We start from the raw sequence: 16,212 nt of genomic DNA on the forward strand, positions 1-16,212 counted from the left end.
CCTAACTCCGCATGGCAGACTAGCCGCAGCGGCGCAGAACAGCGATACCATGTTCTGCTCACAAAACCCTGCAGTCTGGGCAGGGCCTCGCGGGCATCGCTCATCTCTGCTGCACTTGGCACCGGCTGGGTGGCTCCGAGGCCGGGGCCCTCCATCACCAGCCGCTTGCTCTCACCTGGGAAGGGGCGGGCGGCAGGGGAGAAGGGAGAGAGAGGAAGTGGAAGCAGGAGGGGGTGGGGAGGCAAGAGGAGGCGACAGACACCGCAGTGTGCTGTGTGAGGACCTCCCCACTGTTACCCAGCTCGGGGCTCCCTGCCCTCTGGGGAAGGAGCGCTAGGGAAGAGGGCGCCTTGCCGTAGAAGCTCAGTACCTCGGCTCAGTCTAAAGCTTCGCCGCTTCCCTCCGTCCTGTGCTTTAGGGGCCCGTAACAGAATGGGGGCGATCAAGCCCTGCCCCTGCGGAGGCCCGTGTTCTTCCCAGGGCCACCCCTGCGTCCTCCCAGAGGGGTTAGCACGGGCCTTGCTTGCGCGTCTTGCTTCCCATTTCCCCGCACGCCTTACTAGTCGAGTACATCCGTGGGTCCCTAGACAGGTGTGTCGCTGTGCGCACTCAGCTTGGTGTTTCTCATCCGTGGTGGTGGTCCCAGCTGTCGTCCCTTCCTGCCAGTCTCTTTATAGTGAATGAATTCACGACAGTCTCCGTGTTCATCCAGACTTTCAGATCACACTTCCCTTTTTATCCGGTCTGGTCCGGTCTGATGCTGATGGACATTTCGGTGGTTTCTGGTTGGTAGCTCTTGCACTCCGTACGGCTGCGCGCCTTCCCCACGCCTCCTGGCTCACGTGGGAGCGTGTTTCTCCCTGTTCTCTGCCCGGAAATATACAAGAATAACATGAAATCGTGTTCTAAATGGCTTGTGCCATTTATATGCTCGGTGGCTCCACGTGACTACCAATGCTCCGTATGCCAGACTTCCGAATTTTTTCATCCGGGAGGTATAAAGTGGTATCTCATTCTGGCATCTCTCCAATCCCTGATGAGCCTGAGCATCTTTTCGGCATTCTTTTTTTGGTCTTCGGTGTTCCCGTTCTGTACCTTGTTGAGGTCTTTTGCCAGTTTCTGTTAGACTGTCTGTCCTTCTTGATTTGTTGTAAACTTCTTTGTATTCTAGAGAGTTGTTTGTTGGTTATATGTGCTATATAAATCTCCCACAGATCATGCAGGGCAGGGCCCCCATGTCAAACCCGCAGTGGGATTCTGTTGCTCTTTGAAGAAAATCTAAGCCCCTTGCCTGGCCCACAAGGCCTTACTGACCTGACCCTGCCCACTCCTCCAAGCCCACCTGCAATCACTCTCCCCATTCCAACCACTGGCCTCCTTTCTGCTCTTTCTCACCTCAGGGCCTTTGCACGTGCTGTTGCCGCTGCTTAGACAGACATTCCGTCCTCAAAGCTCCTCCTTGACCACCTGACTGAAGTAATATCCCTCTCACACCATCCCTCGACCCATTTCTTGCCTTCTTAGAAACGATCACAGTCTGTACTCCTTTGTTACCCATGATCGTCACTCTTCCCTCCCAGAATGTAAGTGCCATGAAGGCCAGGGACCGTGTCTGTTCTGTTCAGCACCGTGCCCCGCACCTACCCCGGGACTGGTTTGTAATGCAGTTGGTGCTCTCAATGAAGGCTGATACTATGCAGGGCCACGGTCAGGAAGAGAGGTGGTGCCCATGTCCGATACTGGTCAGGACATTCTGGTTAAGAATTTCCTATTTGTCGATAATGTTTTGGCCTTACAAGTGGATGTTTAAATCTGTTATTTATTTTTCTTCCCCTGACTAATGTCGAGTAGAAACTGATGGGGGGGTTAATTCTCTGCCCCAGCTTTCCTGTCAAGTAGAACAGCCAGAGATTAATCTTTCTACGGAACTCGGGCAGAGGTCGAACAGAGTAGTTTGCACACGGCCCCTCTGCCCCCAGGACAGTTGTAAGGACACACTCACGCCTACTGCGGTTTCTCGTGGCCTCAGCCAGAGAGAGACCCTGAAACGGGCAGGCTGCCCAGGACACCTCTCAGTGGGGTTGAGAAGATTCTGAGCTCACACCCTGTTTTACACCCAGCAAGGGAGACATAATTTTTCTGACTTTTCTTAGGGAATCTAACCATCACGTGAGGGTCTTTGTACACCGCGTCAGTGGGCTTCACTGGCTCTATGGGGGAGACATGGGGAAGGTAACAGAAACAAGACGCTGGGTGGATCCTCCTTTATTGGCCATGTTTTGCGAATCGGCTCGTCTGTTTACATAATGAAGGGAAATCTTGTGTGAAGAAAGAGCTCTTAAATCCACAGCCAGTACATGACCAAAAACCTACAGATACACTTGTGTGGGGTTTTATTTATGAGGACAATTGCTAAAAACCCAGCTGTTTCCCTCCCTGATTGCGTAGAGCAAAGCCAAGGGCCATTATGCCTCCAGCCTTAATAGAAAGCTCCCTGGAGCCCACGATCTGGCCGTGGCATCCTGGTGACTGTTACGTGGACGGGGATGGAACGTCCCTTTTCTCCCTTCAGCCCTCCGGGAGGAGGGTGGACGAACACCAGATGACCACTTTCGTGCAGTACCTAGAAAATGGTCAACCAAGGATTTTTTGAGACAGGACTTAACTACAGGTTCAAGAAGATGCTTGAGAACTATTCTGCTCTTCATGAAGTTCACAGAAACCAGAATAAAACTGAATCAAAACCTGAGGCCTTTTCATCTCGAGCACATTATTCTAGAACAACGTGACTTCATCTGTCCGACTTTGGGGCGCAAAAATTATTCTGCAGAAGTGGCTTTTCCATACAGTTGAAGGGCTCAAAAATGCTCACAAACGTTTCAAGGTCATTTTTGATGTAAATATTCCTAAATGCACGACCCGTCGTGGGGCCCTGGCCCTCGGGTTTGGCTGGCTCCGGGCGGGGCCTGGGTGGGCACGGGGAGATGTCAAGGCTCGCTCACAGGTGGTTCGGATGGGCAGCCGGGGTAGAAGCAGTGACACACGGTAACTGAATACAGGAATGAGTTAGGGCAGTGTTGGCCTCTACGGTCCTGAGGATACTGGGCATTTGGGGCTGACACCCCTGCTGATGCCGGACCCCAGGAGGGCCGGCCAGGGTTGTTGAGACCGTGACCGTGCCTGTGGGCTAAGGGGGGGTCCTCTCTGTAGGGATTCAGGAACCGTGTATTTGTGGCATGTATTTGACATTGAGTGCGCCCCACTCTTCAAGCCCTGGTAGGTAAGGTTTGTCGACACTGAACTCTCTGATGAGAAATCAGAGGACTGGGTATTTGTGGTTAGTAAATGCTGGTGCACACATTTTAAAGGCAGGCGACCTTTTTATAACTGGCCGTGAGGTGAAGCTGCGAAATATTGATAAGATGGCTATAAAAAAGGCAGAAGTCCTTCCTAATGCCTATTTTTGTTATATAGGACACTTAGATCGTGAAAACGAAGTAGAGAAAAAACAAAAAACCTCCAACTGATGTCCCACATGAGTGTTTAAGTGTCTTCGAAGATGTTTGTACAAATCTACCCAAAGAAACGTCCCTGAATCCTGTATGTCGGGGAAGCACGGAATGTTAGGGCAGGAAGGGGCCGGATCCGCTTAGGGATAACCTTGACCTACTTATTGTGGTTAAAAAAAGACAGGAGACGTGGGCACGGTGCACTGATGCTGTATCATAAATATGGTGTCTTCAGTTACAAGAGGCTCTGTTTGAGTTATATACACTCTAGAAAACTTATGTACAAATAATTTAAAATGGATTGTAAGTGATGTTCATGGCCTTTGCTCTAACGAGTTGGCCATCATGTCCAAATATAACACCTTGTATGGGAAAGTTGGATTTACTTTCACCCTGGACGTGGCTCTGGCATCTTTTCCAACACCCCGGGATAGGGGCCGTCTGCACGGACTGCTCAGGTGGTTTGGGGTTGCGTACTGTAATTGGGAGGACCGGGCCTGGACCCACTGTGAGAGATGTCAGATCACAGAAGTGACCCCCTTTGTGGACCCCAACAAAGGCCTCCCTTCTGCGTGGCCAGTCTTGTTAGTGAAGAACACAGCAGTTGCGTATTCACTATGACTCAAAAAAAAAAAAAGACTTGATTTCACACCAGTGACATTCAGATCTGTCATCTCAGGCACTTGAAAAAAACCTCTTTTCCAACCGATCTAAAAAAACAATTGCCCTCTGATATTTTGGGATTTCTTCAGAAGGAAAAAACCACTTAAATTTTATTCCATAAAAATTATAGTCAAATTTCAGCTCACAGTGTGTCCTAATCCTAGGACTTCCCTAGAGTCAAGAAAGTGATTGTCTTCAAGACTGGCCTTGAAAAGCCCGCATTTCTAGTGACAAGGAGGCGGCACGGTGCGACCTTGGGGGGACGCAGAGGGGAGCAGGGCCCACTCCGCGGGCGGGGTGTGGGTCCTCCCGAGGGAGCCGTCTTCCTCCACAATTCTTCTTGATGGACTCAGGAAGACGACGGGCTGAGTATTTCTGGAGCAAATATTTTTACAAGCAGCCAAAGGAGATGCCGCCTGTAAATCGTAGCTGCAGGGCAGGGAGCAGCCGACCACGGTCTCTGGGAAGCCCAGTCCTCAGGCCACGGGGGGCGTGTCTCCCCTCTTGAGGCAGCGCACGATGAAAGTCCCCAGGGCCACCAGGGGGATGCACATGATGGAGGAGGCCACCAGCAGCCCGATGACGGCCAGGGCGTATGGGGGGTAATCCTTGGTCACAAGCTGACCCTGAAAGGAGAAACTGAGGGTCAGCAGGAGGGGCCGCTGCGGGCCGAGCGTGGCTTGGCGGAGAGGCTGTGTGCGGTGGGGGTGTCTGGGGCCACCTGGTTCTGCAGCTCACTAGCAAGTGTGCTGGGCAGACTGGTCCCCCTTGCCTTCGCTCTCTTCCGTACACCTCACCCATCGTGCATACCGCTACCCTTGAAGAGTCACCACAAGAATCATCAAGGGCCTTCCACTTGAGGCGCCATTCGGGGCCCCTACGTGGAAGGGGGCTAACCTCAGCCCAGTGCTGTCCAACAGAACCTTCTGGGAGGGTAGGAATGTTCCGTATCGGTGTTGTCCAACATGGCAGCCGCAGCCACAGGGCGCTCCTGAGCACTTGAAATGTGGCCAGTGAGAGTGAAGAACTGAATTTTAATTTTGATTGAGTTGTAATGAATTTAAATGTGAATAGCCCCATGTGGCTGTTGGCTACCATCTTGAACGTACAGCCCTAGTCAGGAGAAGGCTTGATGAACCTCTGGATTTAGTTGCTGGATGTTTCCCTGAATGCACACGCATTAAAGCTGATGAGAAGTGAGGCCAAAAAGCCCACAAAGGCCACCTTTCCACGAGGGAGCCACGGAACAGCTACGTCCGGGGGAAGCGGGTGTTTGCTGTCAACCAAGCGTGGGTTTGTAAACCAAAACACTGCTTAGAGTGTGGTGTGGGAAACCAGCCCACAGACTTTGGGTTGCTCATCTCTTCCCTTTTTTTGTTCTGTCCTGACCAGTGCAGAAACTGGGGAGGGGAGGGGTGACATTTAGAAGCTGTTGTAGCAATTCGACAGCTTCGTCTTGTGTCTGTTGAATATAATAAGTAATTGGAGCTTGTATTCTATAGATCTTTTTCTCATTTCACTTTTCAAGTGGTTCCCTGTCCTTGCATCTTACGAAAGTATCAGGCTGCTATGGATTGGGGAAGACTCCCCGGTCCCCCGGCCACGGCTGGAGAGGCCCAGCGGCTGGAACCAGGGGAGGGGCGCCTCCGGCCGCCGTCGGTCATGTTCGCTATGAAAGCGCGTCTGTGTAGGGACAGCCCGGGCTGGCTGTTCAGACTCTGACACACTGTCCTTCTGCCCTGAGCGAGCCTGTTCTGTCCCAGCCGCACGCAGAGCCGGGCTCTGCCGGGATGCGGCACCCCGCTGCTAACAGGGTCCCCTCAGGCCCCTCCGGTGTCCCTTCCAGGGCTCAGGGGCCCGGCCCTCCAGGCTCGCTCTGCCTTCCCCGAGGAGGCCTAATGGACAGAGGTCAGAGGGCCTGGGGCGGAGAAGGAGGAGGAAGAGAGTGCTGCCCGGGCTGGGAACCAGCGCCATGCAGGAGACCTTCTCCCGGCCTCCAGGAAAGGCCCCCTAGGAAGTTCTGGAGGGAATCCTACTCACTTTACTTGAGCACCTGTCGAAAAACCAAAGCTCACTTCTGCTGCCCTGGGCTGTGTTTTTCAATACCTGGGTAATGTTTCCGCGTCATGACAAATAACCTGCCCACACCAGGGAAATGGGTCTTTGGTTTCAGCAAACATAAAGCCGGGGCTTGAGAGCCACGAGCCCGGGGTCCCTGAGACGGAGGGTACCTGGGAGGCGTCCCAGGCTTGGTACTGCAGGGTCCCCGTGAGGATGTAGTCACTCAGGTAGAAGACAAAGAGGCTGATGATGAGCAGCGGGCTCACGCCGGCCCACATGGCCTTCCAGTACCAGTTCAGGGTGCGGCCAGTCATGGCCTTAAGGTCACTTTCAAATCTATTTGGAAAATGGGGAGAAAGTCTGGATTACCCATGCTGTTGGGGCGAGGGGGGCTCCGGCTTTCATATCCCTTTATCCCTTTGCTTAGGAAGATTCTGTTCTGCGCACCACCGATGATCACCTCTCCGGGGTCCCTCTCTGATGCCTTCTGGGGAGAGGGTGTGTGGGGTGGGGAGGGGAGAGGAGCTGAGGCTGCCACAGAGCAGGGCAGCAAACCAGGGGGCCGCTTTCCATGGTGGGAGAAGTAGGCATGGAGAGGGGCGGGGCGGGTGGGCTGAGGCGAGACGGTCACCAGCTGCAGCCATGGCCACTTGCCACACTTGGGCCTGGGGCTTGTCCCACAGAAGCCTGCAGAACTCCAGCTGCTGCTGACCTGGCTGGACCCTGGGTTCCAGGCCACGAAGGCTCCTGTGCTTAATGTGAATACCTGGGATTTTCAAGATGACACGTTCTTTTGTCCTTTCACATCCCCTGTCCCCCCCCATCCTCCCCCCCCTTTCCTGGATAGAGAAAGGCGGGGAGAGCTAGCTGGCTGCCGAAGAAAGGGTGACATGGCACTGTTGCTCGGCGGTCACTAGATGGCGCTGTCCCCTGGGCCAGCAGAGGGACTGCCCTCTCCGGGCCATTCCCGGATCCTGCCCCTTACATTACAAACTCTGCCAGACACCTTCAGTTTCTCCCTCCCTCCGGCCCTCACCACTTAGCACCCCCCCTTTGCATGGACTTGTGTCCCTTCTCCAGCACCTCCCCTGGGCCCTGCCTTCTGGTCCTCTTTCCTCAACCTTCTCTCTTCCTGGGAAACCCCTACTGTCGCAGGGGACCGATCTGTTTCTCCCTCTAGACTGCCATTTCCTAGGTGACCGACTTGTCCCGGTGGACCCAGGACGTCCCCAGTGTTAACACCGAATGTCCCACATCCTGGGAAACCCCTTGGTCCCAAGAAAACAGGGAGAATGAGTCACTCTAACCCCAATGTCCTCGATAGGTAGCAAATGGGAGGGATGGATACAAAAGTCTTTCTTTTTTCTCTTTTTTTACAAAAGTCTTTCTTGACCAAAAACGTTTTGGAAGTGCTACACATTATACCCCCTCTTTGAGATTCACAATGGTCTTCAAGGCTCCAAGAAGTCCTATAGAAAAGAAATGTTGGTTTTGTTTAACTTGTGATGTCCCGAAATTATTTGATCACGGAAGTCCCTTGGTGTGACAGCAGACCCCAGAGCTTCCAGGGACACGGTGGGAAACGTGGCTCAACGGGTCTGGTTTCTAGAGTTATGGCTGGTCCTCCCCATTCCCACCACCCTCCAAACCAGTTGGGAGGATCAGAAAAGACTGAGGGTGGGGGGCAGCACGTGACACACCTTTGTAATCGGCTCACCTCTAAGCAGTGCTTCCCACAGTGTAATGTGCCTCGGGCCCCTCCCATGTTAGAAGGTAGGATCTGAGTCAGTGGGCCTGGGCGGCCCGAGATCCCCCTGCATTTTCAACAAGTTCCCTGATGATGCTGAGGTTGCTACTCTGGGACCACACCTGGGGCAGCAAGGCTCTCTAGACCAGTGGTTCTCAGACTGAGCTCCCCGGACGCCCCCGGCAACTCCTTAGCAACATGAGTCCTTGGGCTGCTCTCGGCACCTACGTAATCGGAGCCTTGGGGTGAGGCCCAGCGGTCAGTGTCAGAACCGGCCCTCCACGCTCGAGTTTGGAAGCCGCTCTAGACCCCTGGTCTCAGCCCAGCCGCACATTGCATCATCTGGGGAGATTTAAAACATTCCAGTGCTGTATCATGCCCTGGGATCGAGAACCTGACATCCTGAATTTGCCACATTTTCTAGGGTGTATCAACTGGACTTTGGTCAGCATGTTCGAAAAATACTGATGTTTACCGATGCTCAGAGTGTCTAGTGCCTGGAGGCACGGTTCCCTGCCCCAGCGAGCCGCTGCAGGGTCAACAGGCGAACACCCTATAATAAAAAGTAAAAATACAGAGAGCGGAGAGAGGAGATACTGGCTGAAGGTGGGAATGAGGCAGAGAATTAGCTGGGCAAAGGGAAAAGCAATGCCAAGCCGGAAGAGAAAAGTGAAGTGCATGTACGAAGGGGCCGCTTTCTTTGTGGGCGTGGCCTTCGTGGGCACGTCCCCCCGGCAGGTGTCGGGGGCGGGGCCTCCTCACCTCCGCAGCCCGTACACGTAACACACGGCGATGGTCTCCACCAGGACGATGAGCAGCAGGGACAGTGTGGCAGCGTAGTCATTGAATATGTCGAACCAGTAGTTGCCGGCCTCCATGGTGAACACCAGGCCGATGACACAGTTGACGAGGCACACCAGACCTGGGGCCACAAGACCACACGCTCACCTGCCTGAGACGCCCACCCGTTCAGCCAGTTTCCTGTGCCCCAGCGGAGCCACAGACCCCAAGGGGACTCGGCCATGGACTGGCCTTTCTGCCTGTGTATGCCACAGGTGTGTGTGTTCGGGGGGCAACAATGGTGTCCCAACGAGTGTGTGTCTGCACAAGTCACTGATGTTAATTCAGGGAGCTGTCCTGCGGGGGGCGTCAAGCTCAGTGGAAAAGAGAAAGTTGTGGGCACTGCTGTCTGGGGGAAGGGGGGGGTCCCACCCTGCCGGTGGGTCTGGTGATGCTGTTTACCCCAACAACTCAGCCTCTGAGCTTACAGGAGGTGAATCGGGGCACCCATCTCAGGACCTCCTAGAGAGGACTCACGTCTGGCCAGAAGAGGGAGCAGGGAGGGGAGGGGAAGACAGGAATGTTCACCCAGCTCCCACTATACATGCCCCTGGCATGTGTCATGCATGGGCTCCAATAGCCTGGGGAGCCCCCTTTCACAGATGGGAAACCCAAGGCTCAGAGAGGAACTTGCCCAACATCCCACAGCATGGAAGTGGTGGAGTCGGGATTCAGATGGAGGCCCTTCTGCCTCCAGAGCCCAGGTTCCTGTCCCAGTCTCCACTGGCTGACTCCCCCAGGGACCCCACGAAGTATTTGACTCTCAAGCTCCCGCCTGCCCCTCCCACTGCCACACCATGTCCCACCAGTCACCAAGCCCCCGTGCCATCTTGCGGGGACACACCAGGAGAAGGGGCTACGTGCTGGCTGGGGGCTAACGGCACGCATCAGGCAGCTACAGAGACCAGGTGCGAGGAGCGATGCTCAGCGCTCGAGGGCTCTGACAAAGGGTGAGCAGCTCCACCGGGCTGGTCAGGACTTTAAGGGGATGGGATGGGAGCTGGGTGGGATTCGGGCTGGGAGAAGGGGCGTTGTAGATGTGGTGGGATGGCGTCATCGTGGGCAGGGGTCGGGGCCACTGGGTCCCCCAGACACCGCCAGGTGGGATGATGGAGCAGATGGATGGTGGCATGAAGCAGGGAGGGGGTGGTTAGAAATACAGGTTCCTTCCCTAGCAACCCAAATGCCCCCCAGCGTGGGTGGTCTTATAGGGGATCTTTTATCACGCAGGCGGGAAAGGGGCAGACTGACGGCCACGGGCACCAACGGGGTGGACCGCCCAGAGTTTGGTGAAGACAAGAGACACAAAGAGCACAGACGGTGTGATTTCATTTATATGAAGTTCAAGAGTGGGAAAAACAATCCTAAAGTGGTAGCATTCAGAGAGAGGTGGCTTCTGGGGTTGGGGGCATACTGACTGGGGAGGGGTGGGGAGGGGCTCTTGGGGGTGCTGGAAATGCTCTGCATCTTGACTTAGGTGGTGGTTACTTGGGTGGAAACATGTAAAAATCATTGAGATCGTGTTTAAGAAATGTACATGTTATAATTGTTATACTTCATTTGAAACAAAGACCAAGGCAGATTCCCTCCTAGCCTGAAGAGTTTTGAGCCCCATGTTGGTGGGTTTGGCCTTCCCCAAGGCTGGGGTGGCCACCGAGCTTCCCCGTGATGGAGAACCAGAGGCACGGGAGAGTCATGAGCACCAGTCCCAGATGGCCCCGAGGAGGAGAGACCACGGCAGGCCCGCCGGAAGGTGGCCACCTTGATGAGCACACAGCTCCTCCATCTGCTTGCGCCCCAGGCCCGGCCCTCCCTGAGCCCCACCTCCCCCACGGATGGGCCCACTCACCGGAGATGGCCTCCTTGGGCAGGTGGCTGGAGATGACCTTGTTGTCGGTCAGAGGCGTGAGGATGGCCGCCGTGTTCCCCAGCATGCTCCCAATGCCCAGCATCAGCAGCATGAAGAAGTAGAGCACCGACCACAGCTGGGACACCTCCATGTTTTTAATGGCCTCGGTATAGACGATGAAAGACAGGCCAGTGCCCTGGACCGCCTGCCCGTGGTAAGAAGACAGCAGTTACACCCCCAAGGGGCTTGGGACTCCTTAAGCACATCCGATGCGAAGCAACTTGGGGGACCTGGGAGGTGGCCAGGAGAAGCCACGTGGTGAGGTTGGGTTTGCCATCCACACACCGGCCCCTCGGGCTTAGTGGGGTTCAGTAGAAGTGTGAGCTGTCAGGAGCCCATATTTGCAAAGTGTGAGGCGACATTTCAGTCATTTCGGAACACTGAGCTCCCCTCTCTGGCGCCAACTCACATCCACTCTGGATGAAATACAAACAAGGTTTGGATAATTTCTGCTTCCAGTATCATGACCACCGAGGCGTTCTGAGGCCTCAGTGGCTGGGAGGCGAGGTGGGCGAGTGGAGCCACGGGAGCTGGGAGGGCAGGGTTGCTCCGTGGCCAGATCCACGGAGGATACCACTGTGGTGGGGATTCGACCTGTGGAAACAGAGCCTGGAGCTCCTGCTTTAAGACAAACCCTCCAAGAGGGTTGAAAGAGGTCTTAGGTTTGGGGGGGGGGTCCTGGCTACCAGCAGCAGAAGCAAGCCCTCTCTTGGGTCAAGCTCCCCCAATTTAGACCCGAGGGACCACCAGGGAGGATCAAGCAGCGAGCTTGCGAACAGATTTATAAACCCACAAGAAGACAAGCTACTGAGGAAAGAATCAGTGGGAATAATTCCCCAAGATGGCAGATGTTGGTTAGATTGGCAGATTCATGGCAGACCAATGAGCTTAGTGGGATTCGCCGGCTCTGGGTGCAGACAACAGGGGGTGATCCTTTGCAGAGAATTTACAAACAGTAACGAAACCTGCTAAAGTTGGCTTGCTTTTTATCGTTATTATGAGCCAACAAATTCTCGACAGTGCCAATGATAAAACAGACTGCCGTCACTCTCCTGCTCAAGGCCACCCCTAAAACAGCTATGTACGACCTTTTCAAAGAAGCAGAAGATAAGATTGCCAAGATAAACATATCACAAGAAACTATTAGCATGAAAAGCAAATTTGAGGGAAAAAAATCGTGTCTAACAAATTATTGAACCGAAAGGCTCCATCAACAGCTAAATGCCACTTGCAGCTGAAGAGAAAATTAGGGAACTGGGAGGCATATCCCAGGAACGGATCCATGATGAAGAAAAAAAAAGATAAGAAGTTGGGAAAACATAAAAGAGAAATGAGCGGACACGCAGGGGGGGATGCGAAGGTCTGGAAGGAATTCTGAGCAGAGACACAGAAGTACAGGCAATGATTAAGAGGTATCGGGTATGAATTTTCCAGAACTGATAAAGACACATGGATCCGCGGATCCAGGAAGCCCAACCTCACCCAAGCCACATTGGATAAATAAAAAATACATCCGCGCTTAGGTGGCCGAGGCCAGAGTCCACAGGAAGGGCACAGAGAAATCAGAGCAAAAGCCCTGGGCAGCCGAGTGCTTCCAAGAAGGACAGGACATTTCAGGAGCAACAGTGGAAGCCAGAATCCCGTGGCGAACATCTCTGAAGTGTCCAGAGATGATAACTGTTAACCTGGAATGTTCCACGCAGGGGAGACAGTCTTTCAGAAGAGTGGACTGAATATCGACATTTGCATGCAGACAATATCCAAGGAAATTTATCATCAAGAAACAGGTGCTGTACACCTGAAATGAACATAGCCCTGTAATTATACTGGGATTAAAATTAAAGGGGTAAAAAAACAAGCTGCTCTAAAGGAATGCATTTTAAGGGAGAAAACAATCCCGGAAGATGTCTGGGGTGCCGCAGGAAATGGTGAGCAGGTAAAAAGGCAAACACTCGGGGAAAGACAAACGCGGAGGAAAAGACAGAAGCGGACAGAGATGGTATTTAAAACTAGAGGGACGAGGGCGCCTGGGTGGCTCAGTTGGTTAAGCAACTGCCTTCGGCTCAGGTCATGATCCTGGAGTCCTGGGATCGAGTCCCGCATCGGGCTCCCTGCTCGGCAGGGAGTCTGCTTCTCCCTCTGACCCTCCCCCCTCTCCTGTTCTCTCTCTCTCTCATTCTCTCTCCCTCAAATAAATAAAATCTTAAAAAAAAAAAAAAATAAAACTAGAGGGACGAGATGAACGGGCACTACGGTCTTTGTTCTGTTTGGGTGGGAAGTCAAGATCCTGTGGAACTGCAGCTTTGGTTGAGTTAAATAGGCATGGGACAAATTCGGGGGGAGAAATTCGCTACATCAGTTCCAAACAGCAGAGATCCCAGCATGACCGTGACAGAAACAGCTCCAGGCCCCGATCCTCAAATGTGGCACCCACAGATGGACTCGGGAGGACAACAGTTAATGACAAAGGCCTCCCGTCGGGTATGAACCGGCAGGCCCCCCCCCCCCCCCCCCGCACACTCACAGCGGCCTAGGCGTTTGCAAGGAAGGTGTCACTCACTACCTCTGGGAAATGACACACAGGTTGAACACTAAGGCTGACTGCAGAATCCTCCTCGGCTTGCACTTGTCCCTGTGGGCAGCTCTCGGTGGAGGGAAGCAAGCGGAGACCTGGCCCGCGCCTTACCGTGGCCAGCTCTGACTGCAAGCTGCAGTTTCTCATTTGCGGGAGCACCTCGCTGTATTTGTCGGGGAAGGTGGACTCTAGGTAGCCCTTCACCTGCTCCAGGTTGCTGGCTGTCAGAAAGCCATCTTCCAGGTCAAAAGAATTGGTCAGCAGCAGAATCACCCTGCAGAGCAGAGCACCAGATGGACCTTCGATGATTAGAAAGGCCACGGTCACGGAACCCTCTTGAGGCCTGGATGCTGGAGGTCCCTCCCCTCTGATCGGGCAAGGTCTCGCCAACAAAGGGACTCTGTTGATCAGTGACCGGTGACCTTTTAAAGTTTGCCGGCGGCGGGGGGGTTTGAATGGCTTTGCAGGAGCCTCAAGTAGGACCGGAGATGAGAAACCAACCCACCCAGCTAGGCCACGTTCACATCTGGGCCAGCACTGTCCGACAGAATGTTTGTGATGATGGGAATATTCTATGTCGGTGCTGCCCAGTGCGGCCCCCACTAACCACGGGGGGCTGCTGAGCGCTTGAATGTGGCGAGTCTAACTGAGAAACCCACTTGAATTCATTTACAGGTAGATGGAAATCAATTTAAACAAAAATTTAATTCATTGACTTAATTTAACTTAAAATCACAACTGCTTCAATTGATTAAAATTTAATCAACTAATTAGATTTTTAAAAATTAATTATGTAAATCCATCCCCATTTCAATCTGTCAGTAGCCACGTGTGGCTAGTGACTCCTGCACGGGACTGGATGAGGTTTGTCTTGTTTTGGGTAAGGGGAAGGGGACAGAGAGCAGATTCTGGGCTCTCCGCGGCTCACCCAGAGAGCGCTCGGTTACTTCCGAGGTCAGGGAGACGCCGAAGAAACCAAGGCTTGTCTGTTGCACTGCCCTCAGCCCTTAGGCAGGGGTGCCCGGGTTGGGGCCCCGGATGGAGGGCTGCACAGCCGCTGCCTCTCGCCCCTCGCCTTCCCGGCGCCCACCTCTTCCCGGGTGGCCCTGGGAGCCCGGGAGACGCACGCCCACCCGACGCCTGGGGCTCATGGGGACGGCCCCCTGGGGCGGGCTTACTTGTTCAAGCAGCTCTCGTAGTTGAAGGTGGCCTTGAAGCCGTAGATGGAGAAGGTCACGATGCTGGCGAAGACGGAGGTGGAGCTGTTGATGAGCGACACGATGATGGCGTGCTTCTGGCAGTCGTTGGACGGCTCGTTGTAGCTGGCGAAGGCGATCAGGCTGCCGAAGCCCAGGCCCAGGGAGAAGAAGATCTGCGTGGCCGCGTTGATCCAGGCCTTGGGGTTGGCCAGCTGCTCTAGCTGCAAAGCCAGGCAGGGGACGGGGCTGCTGAACCAACCCTGGGACCCACTGGCAGGGGCAGGAGGCCCGGCGAGGGGGACCGAGCGTGCCTGTGCCCCCCCACCCCCGCAGGAGCCCGGCCACTCCCCAGGAGCCCGCAGCATGGGCTCACGTCCCATCCTCCACAGCGCCTTTGCAGACGTGTGCAATTGAAAAGAGCAGGGTGAAGTGATTTAAGACACTGGGGGCCATCTGGAATGTTGGGGGGCATCTCGGGGGGGCGCTGCCACAGTCATTTTGTTTCCAGATTTGCTAAACGAAGAACCTGTTCTGTCCCAAAGTCAGTAGTGCCCCCCGCCCCCCGCACCATCTCCACACACCCTGCCGATGGATGAGCATTGGCCGTGGGGTGCAGGGGAGCGGGTGGGCTGGGGAGGGATCACAGGATACCCTGCGGAGTGTGGATTCACCCATGTAGGGAAAGGGGTGCGTGGAGGTGCACAGGCAGGAGAGAGAGAAGTGGTTGGATGATAAATCACATAGTCCACAGGCTGCCAGGAGGGTGCGAGGTGAGAGTGGGGGCCAGGAGGCCAGACATGGGGCTCGGGTAGCAGTCGGTTGGGGTGCAGGGAGGACGAGGAGGATGGGCGGACAAAAGACTCAGTGTCCCCAGAACGAACAGGGCTTGGGGCCGGCCTGGCTGAGGAGGTGACCCAGCACCCATAGGTAACCCACACTGCTCCCCCAGCCTGGTGGGCTCCCACCCACCTCCCTGGGTCTCCCCCTCTTTCCACCCACCCTGGAAGACGGCAGGTCCCCCTCCCTCCAGCCTGTACCTTGGGCGTGAACATGTACGCCAGGCCGTTGGTGGCTCCGTGGAGCGTGAGGCCCCTGACCAGGTAGATGAGGAGCACGCAGTAAGGCAGCAATGCGGTGAAGTATACCACCTGCGGGCACCAGAGGGCACCAGAGGGCAGCGTCAGCCTCCGGGAGACCTGCCGCCAGCCACCACCGGGCCCCCTTTGTCCCTGGGACAGACCCCCAGGGGGTGGTCCCCACAGAACATTCCCCCGTCTCAGGCGTCCAGGCTACTGACGGCTGGAAAGGCAGGACCACTGGTTCTGAGTTTGGGCTGGGAGCTGGGGTGCTGGGATGCCTCTGCCCGCCTCTGTAACCACCAGGAAATCTGCATCAGTAGGACCAGAGGAAAATGGGTACGAGGCCTCTGCCTTCCACCCTCCCTTCGACAGGACCTTATTCCAGAAAGGATTTGAGTATACCTAGCACATCGCTATTTTTAACTGCTAGATGAGAGACCGTGTGAGCGATCCAGTAAGATGAGCCCAAAAGGAAAGGCAGCCCACAGGATGTGTGTGTGAGGGCTAGACCATTCGGGAGCAGCTTCTTTCCTCTCTGAGCTTCCTAGCGGCCCCAGCCCTGCAGAAAGCACCATCGCTCACACCTTTAATATCGTCTTTAGAAGGCTGAAAACAAAACAAAACAAAACA

At 54.7% G+C, this 16,212-nt stretch overlaps 1 protein-coding gene across 1 annotated transcript in view; it reads right to left on the bottom strand.

Annotated features, from left to right (window-relative positions):
• Positions 1-1,478: 1,478 nt before the first annotated feature.
• The window catches only part of SLC6A20 (solute carrier family 6 member 20), a 34,103-nt gene continuing 19,369 nt past the window's right edge, over positions 1,479-16,212 (bottom strand). The window contains exons 5-11 of the mRNA XM_032412579.1: positions 15,541-15,651; positions 14,483-14,724; positions 13,416-13,578; positions 10,670-10,874; positions 8,743-8,902; positions 6,404-6,569; positions 1,479-4,798 (exon numbers count right to left, since the gene is read on the bottom strand). Of these exons, the coding sequence (XP_032268470.1) occupies positions 4,649-4,798; positions 6,404-6,569; positions 8,743-8,902; positions 10,670-10,874; positions 13,416-13,578; positions 14,483-14,724; positions 15,541-15,651 (1,197 nt within the window). The 3' untranslated portion in view covers positions 1,479-4,648. The remainder of the gene's footprint in view (positions 4,799-6,403; positions 6,570-8,742; positions 8,903-10,669; positions 10,875-13,415; positions 13,579-14,482; positions 14,725-15,540; positions 15,652-16,212) is intronic.

The sequence above is a fragment of the Phoca vitulina genome, unplaced genomic scaffold (genome assembly GCF_004348235.1).
Source record: "Phoca vitulina isolate PV1807 unplaced genomic scaffold, GSC_HSeal_1.0 scaffold13, whole genome shotgun sequence".
Lineage (NCBI taxonomy): Eukaryota > Metazoa > Chordata > Mammalia > Carnivora > Phocidae > Phoca > Phoca vitulina.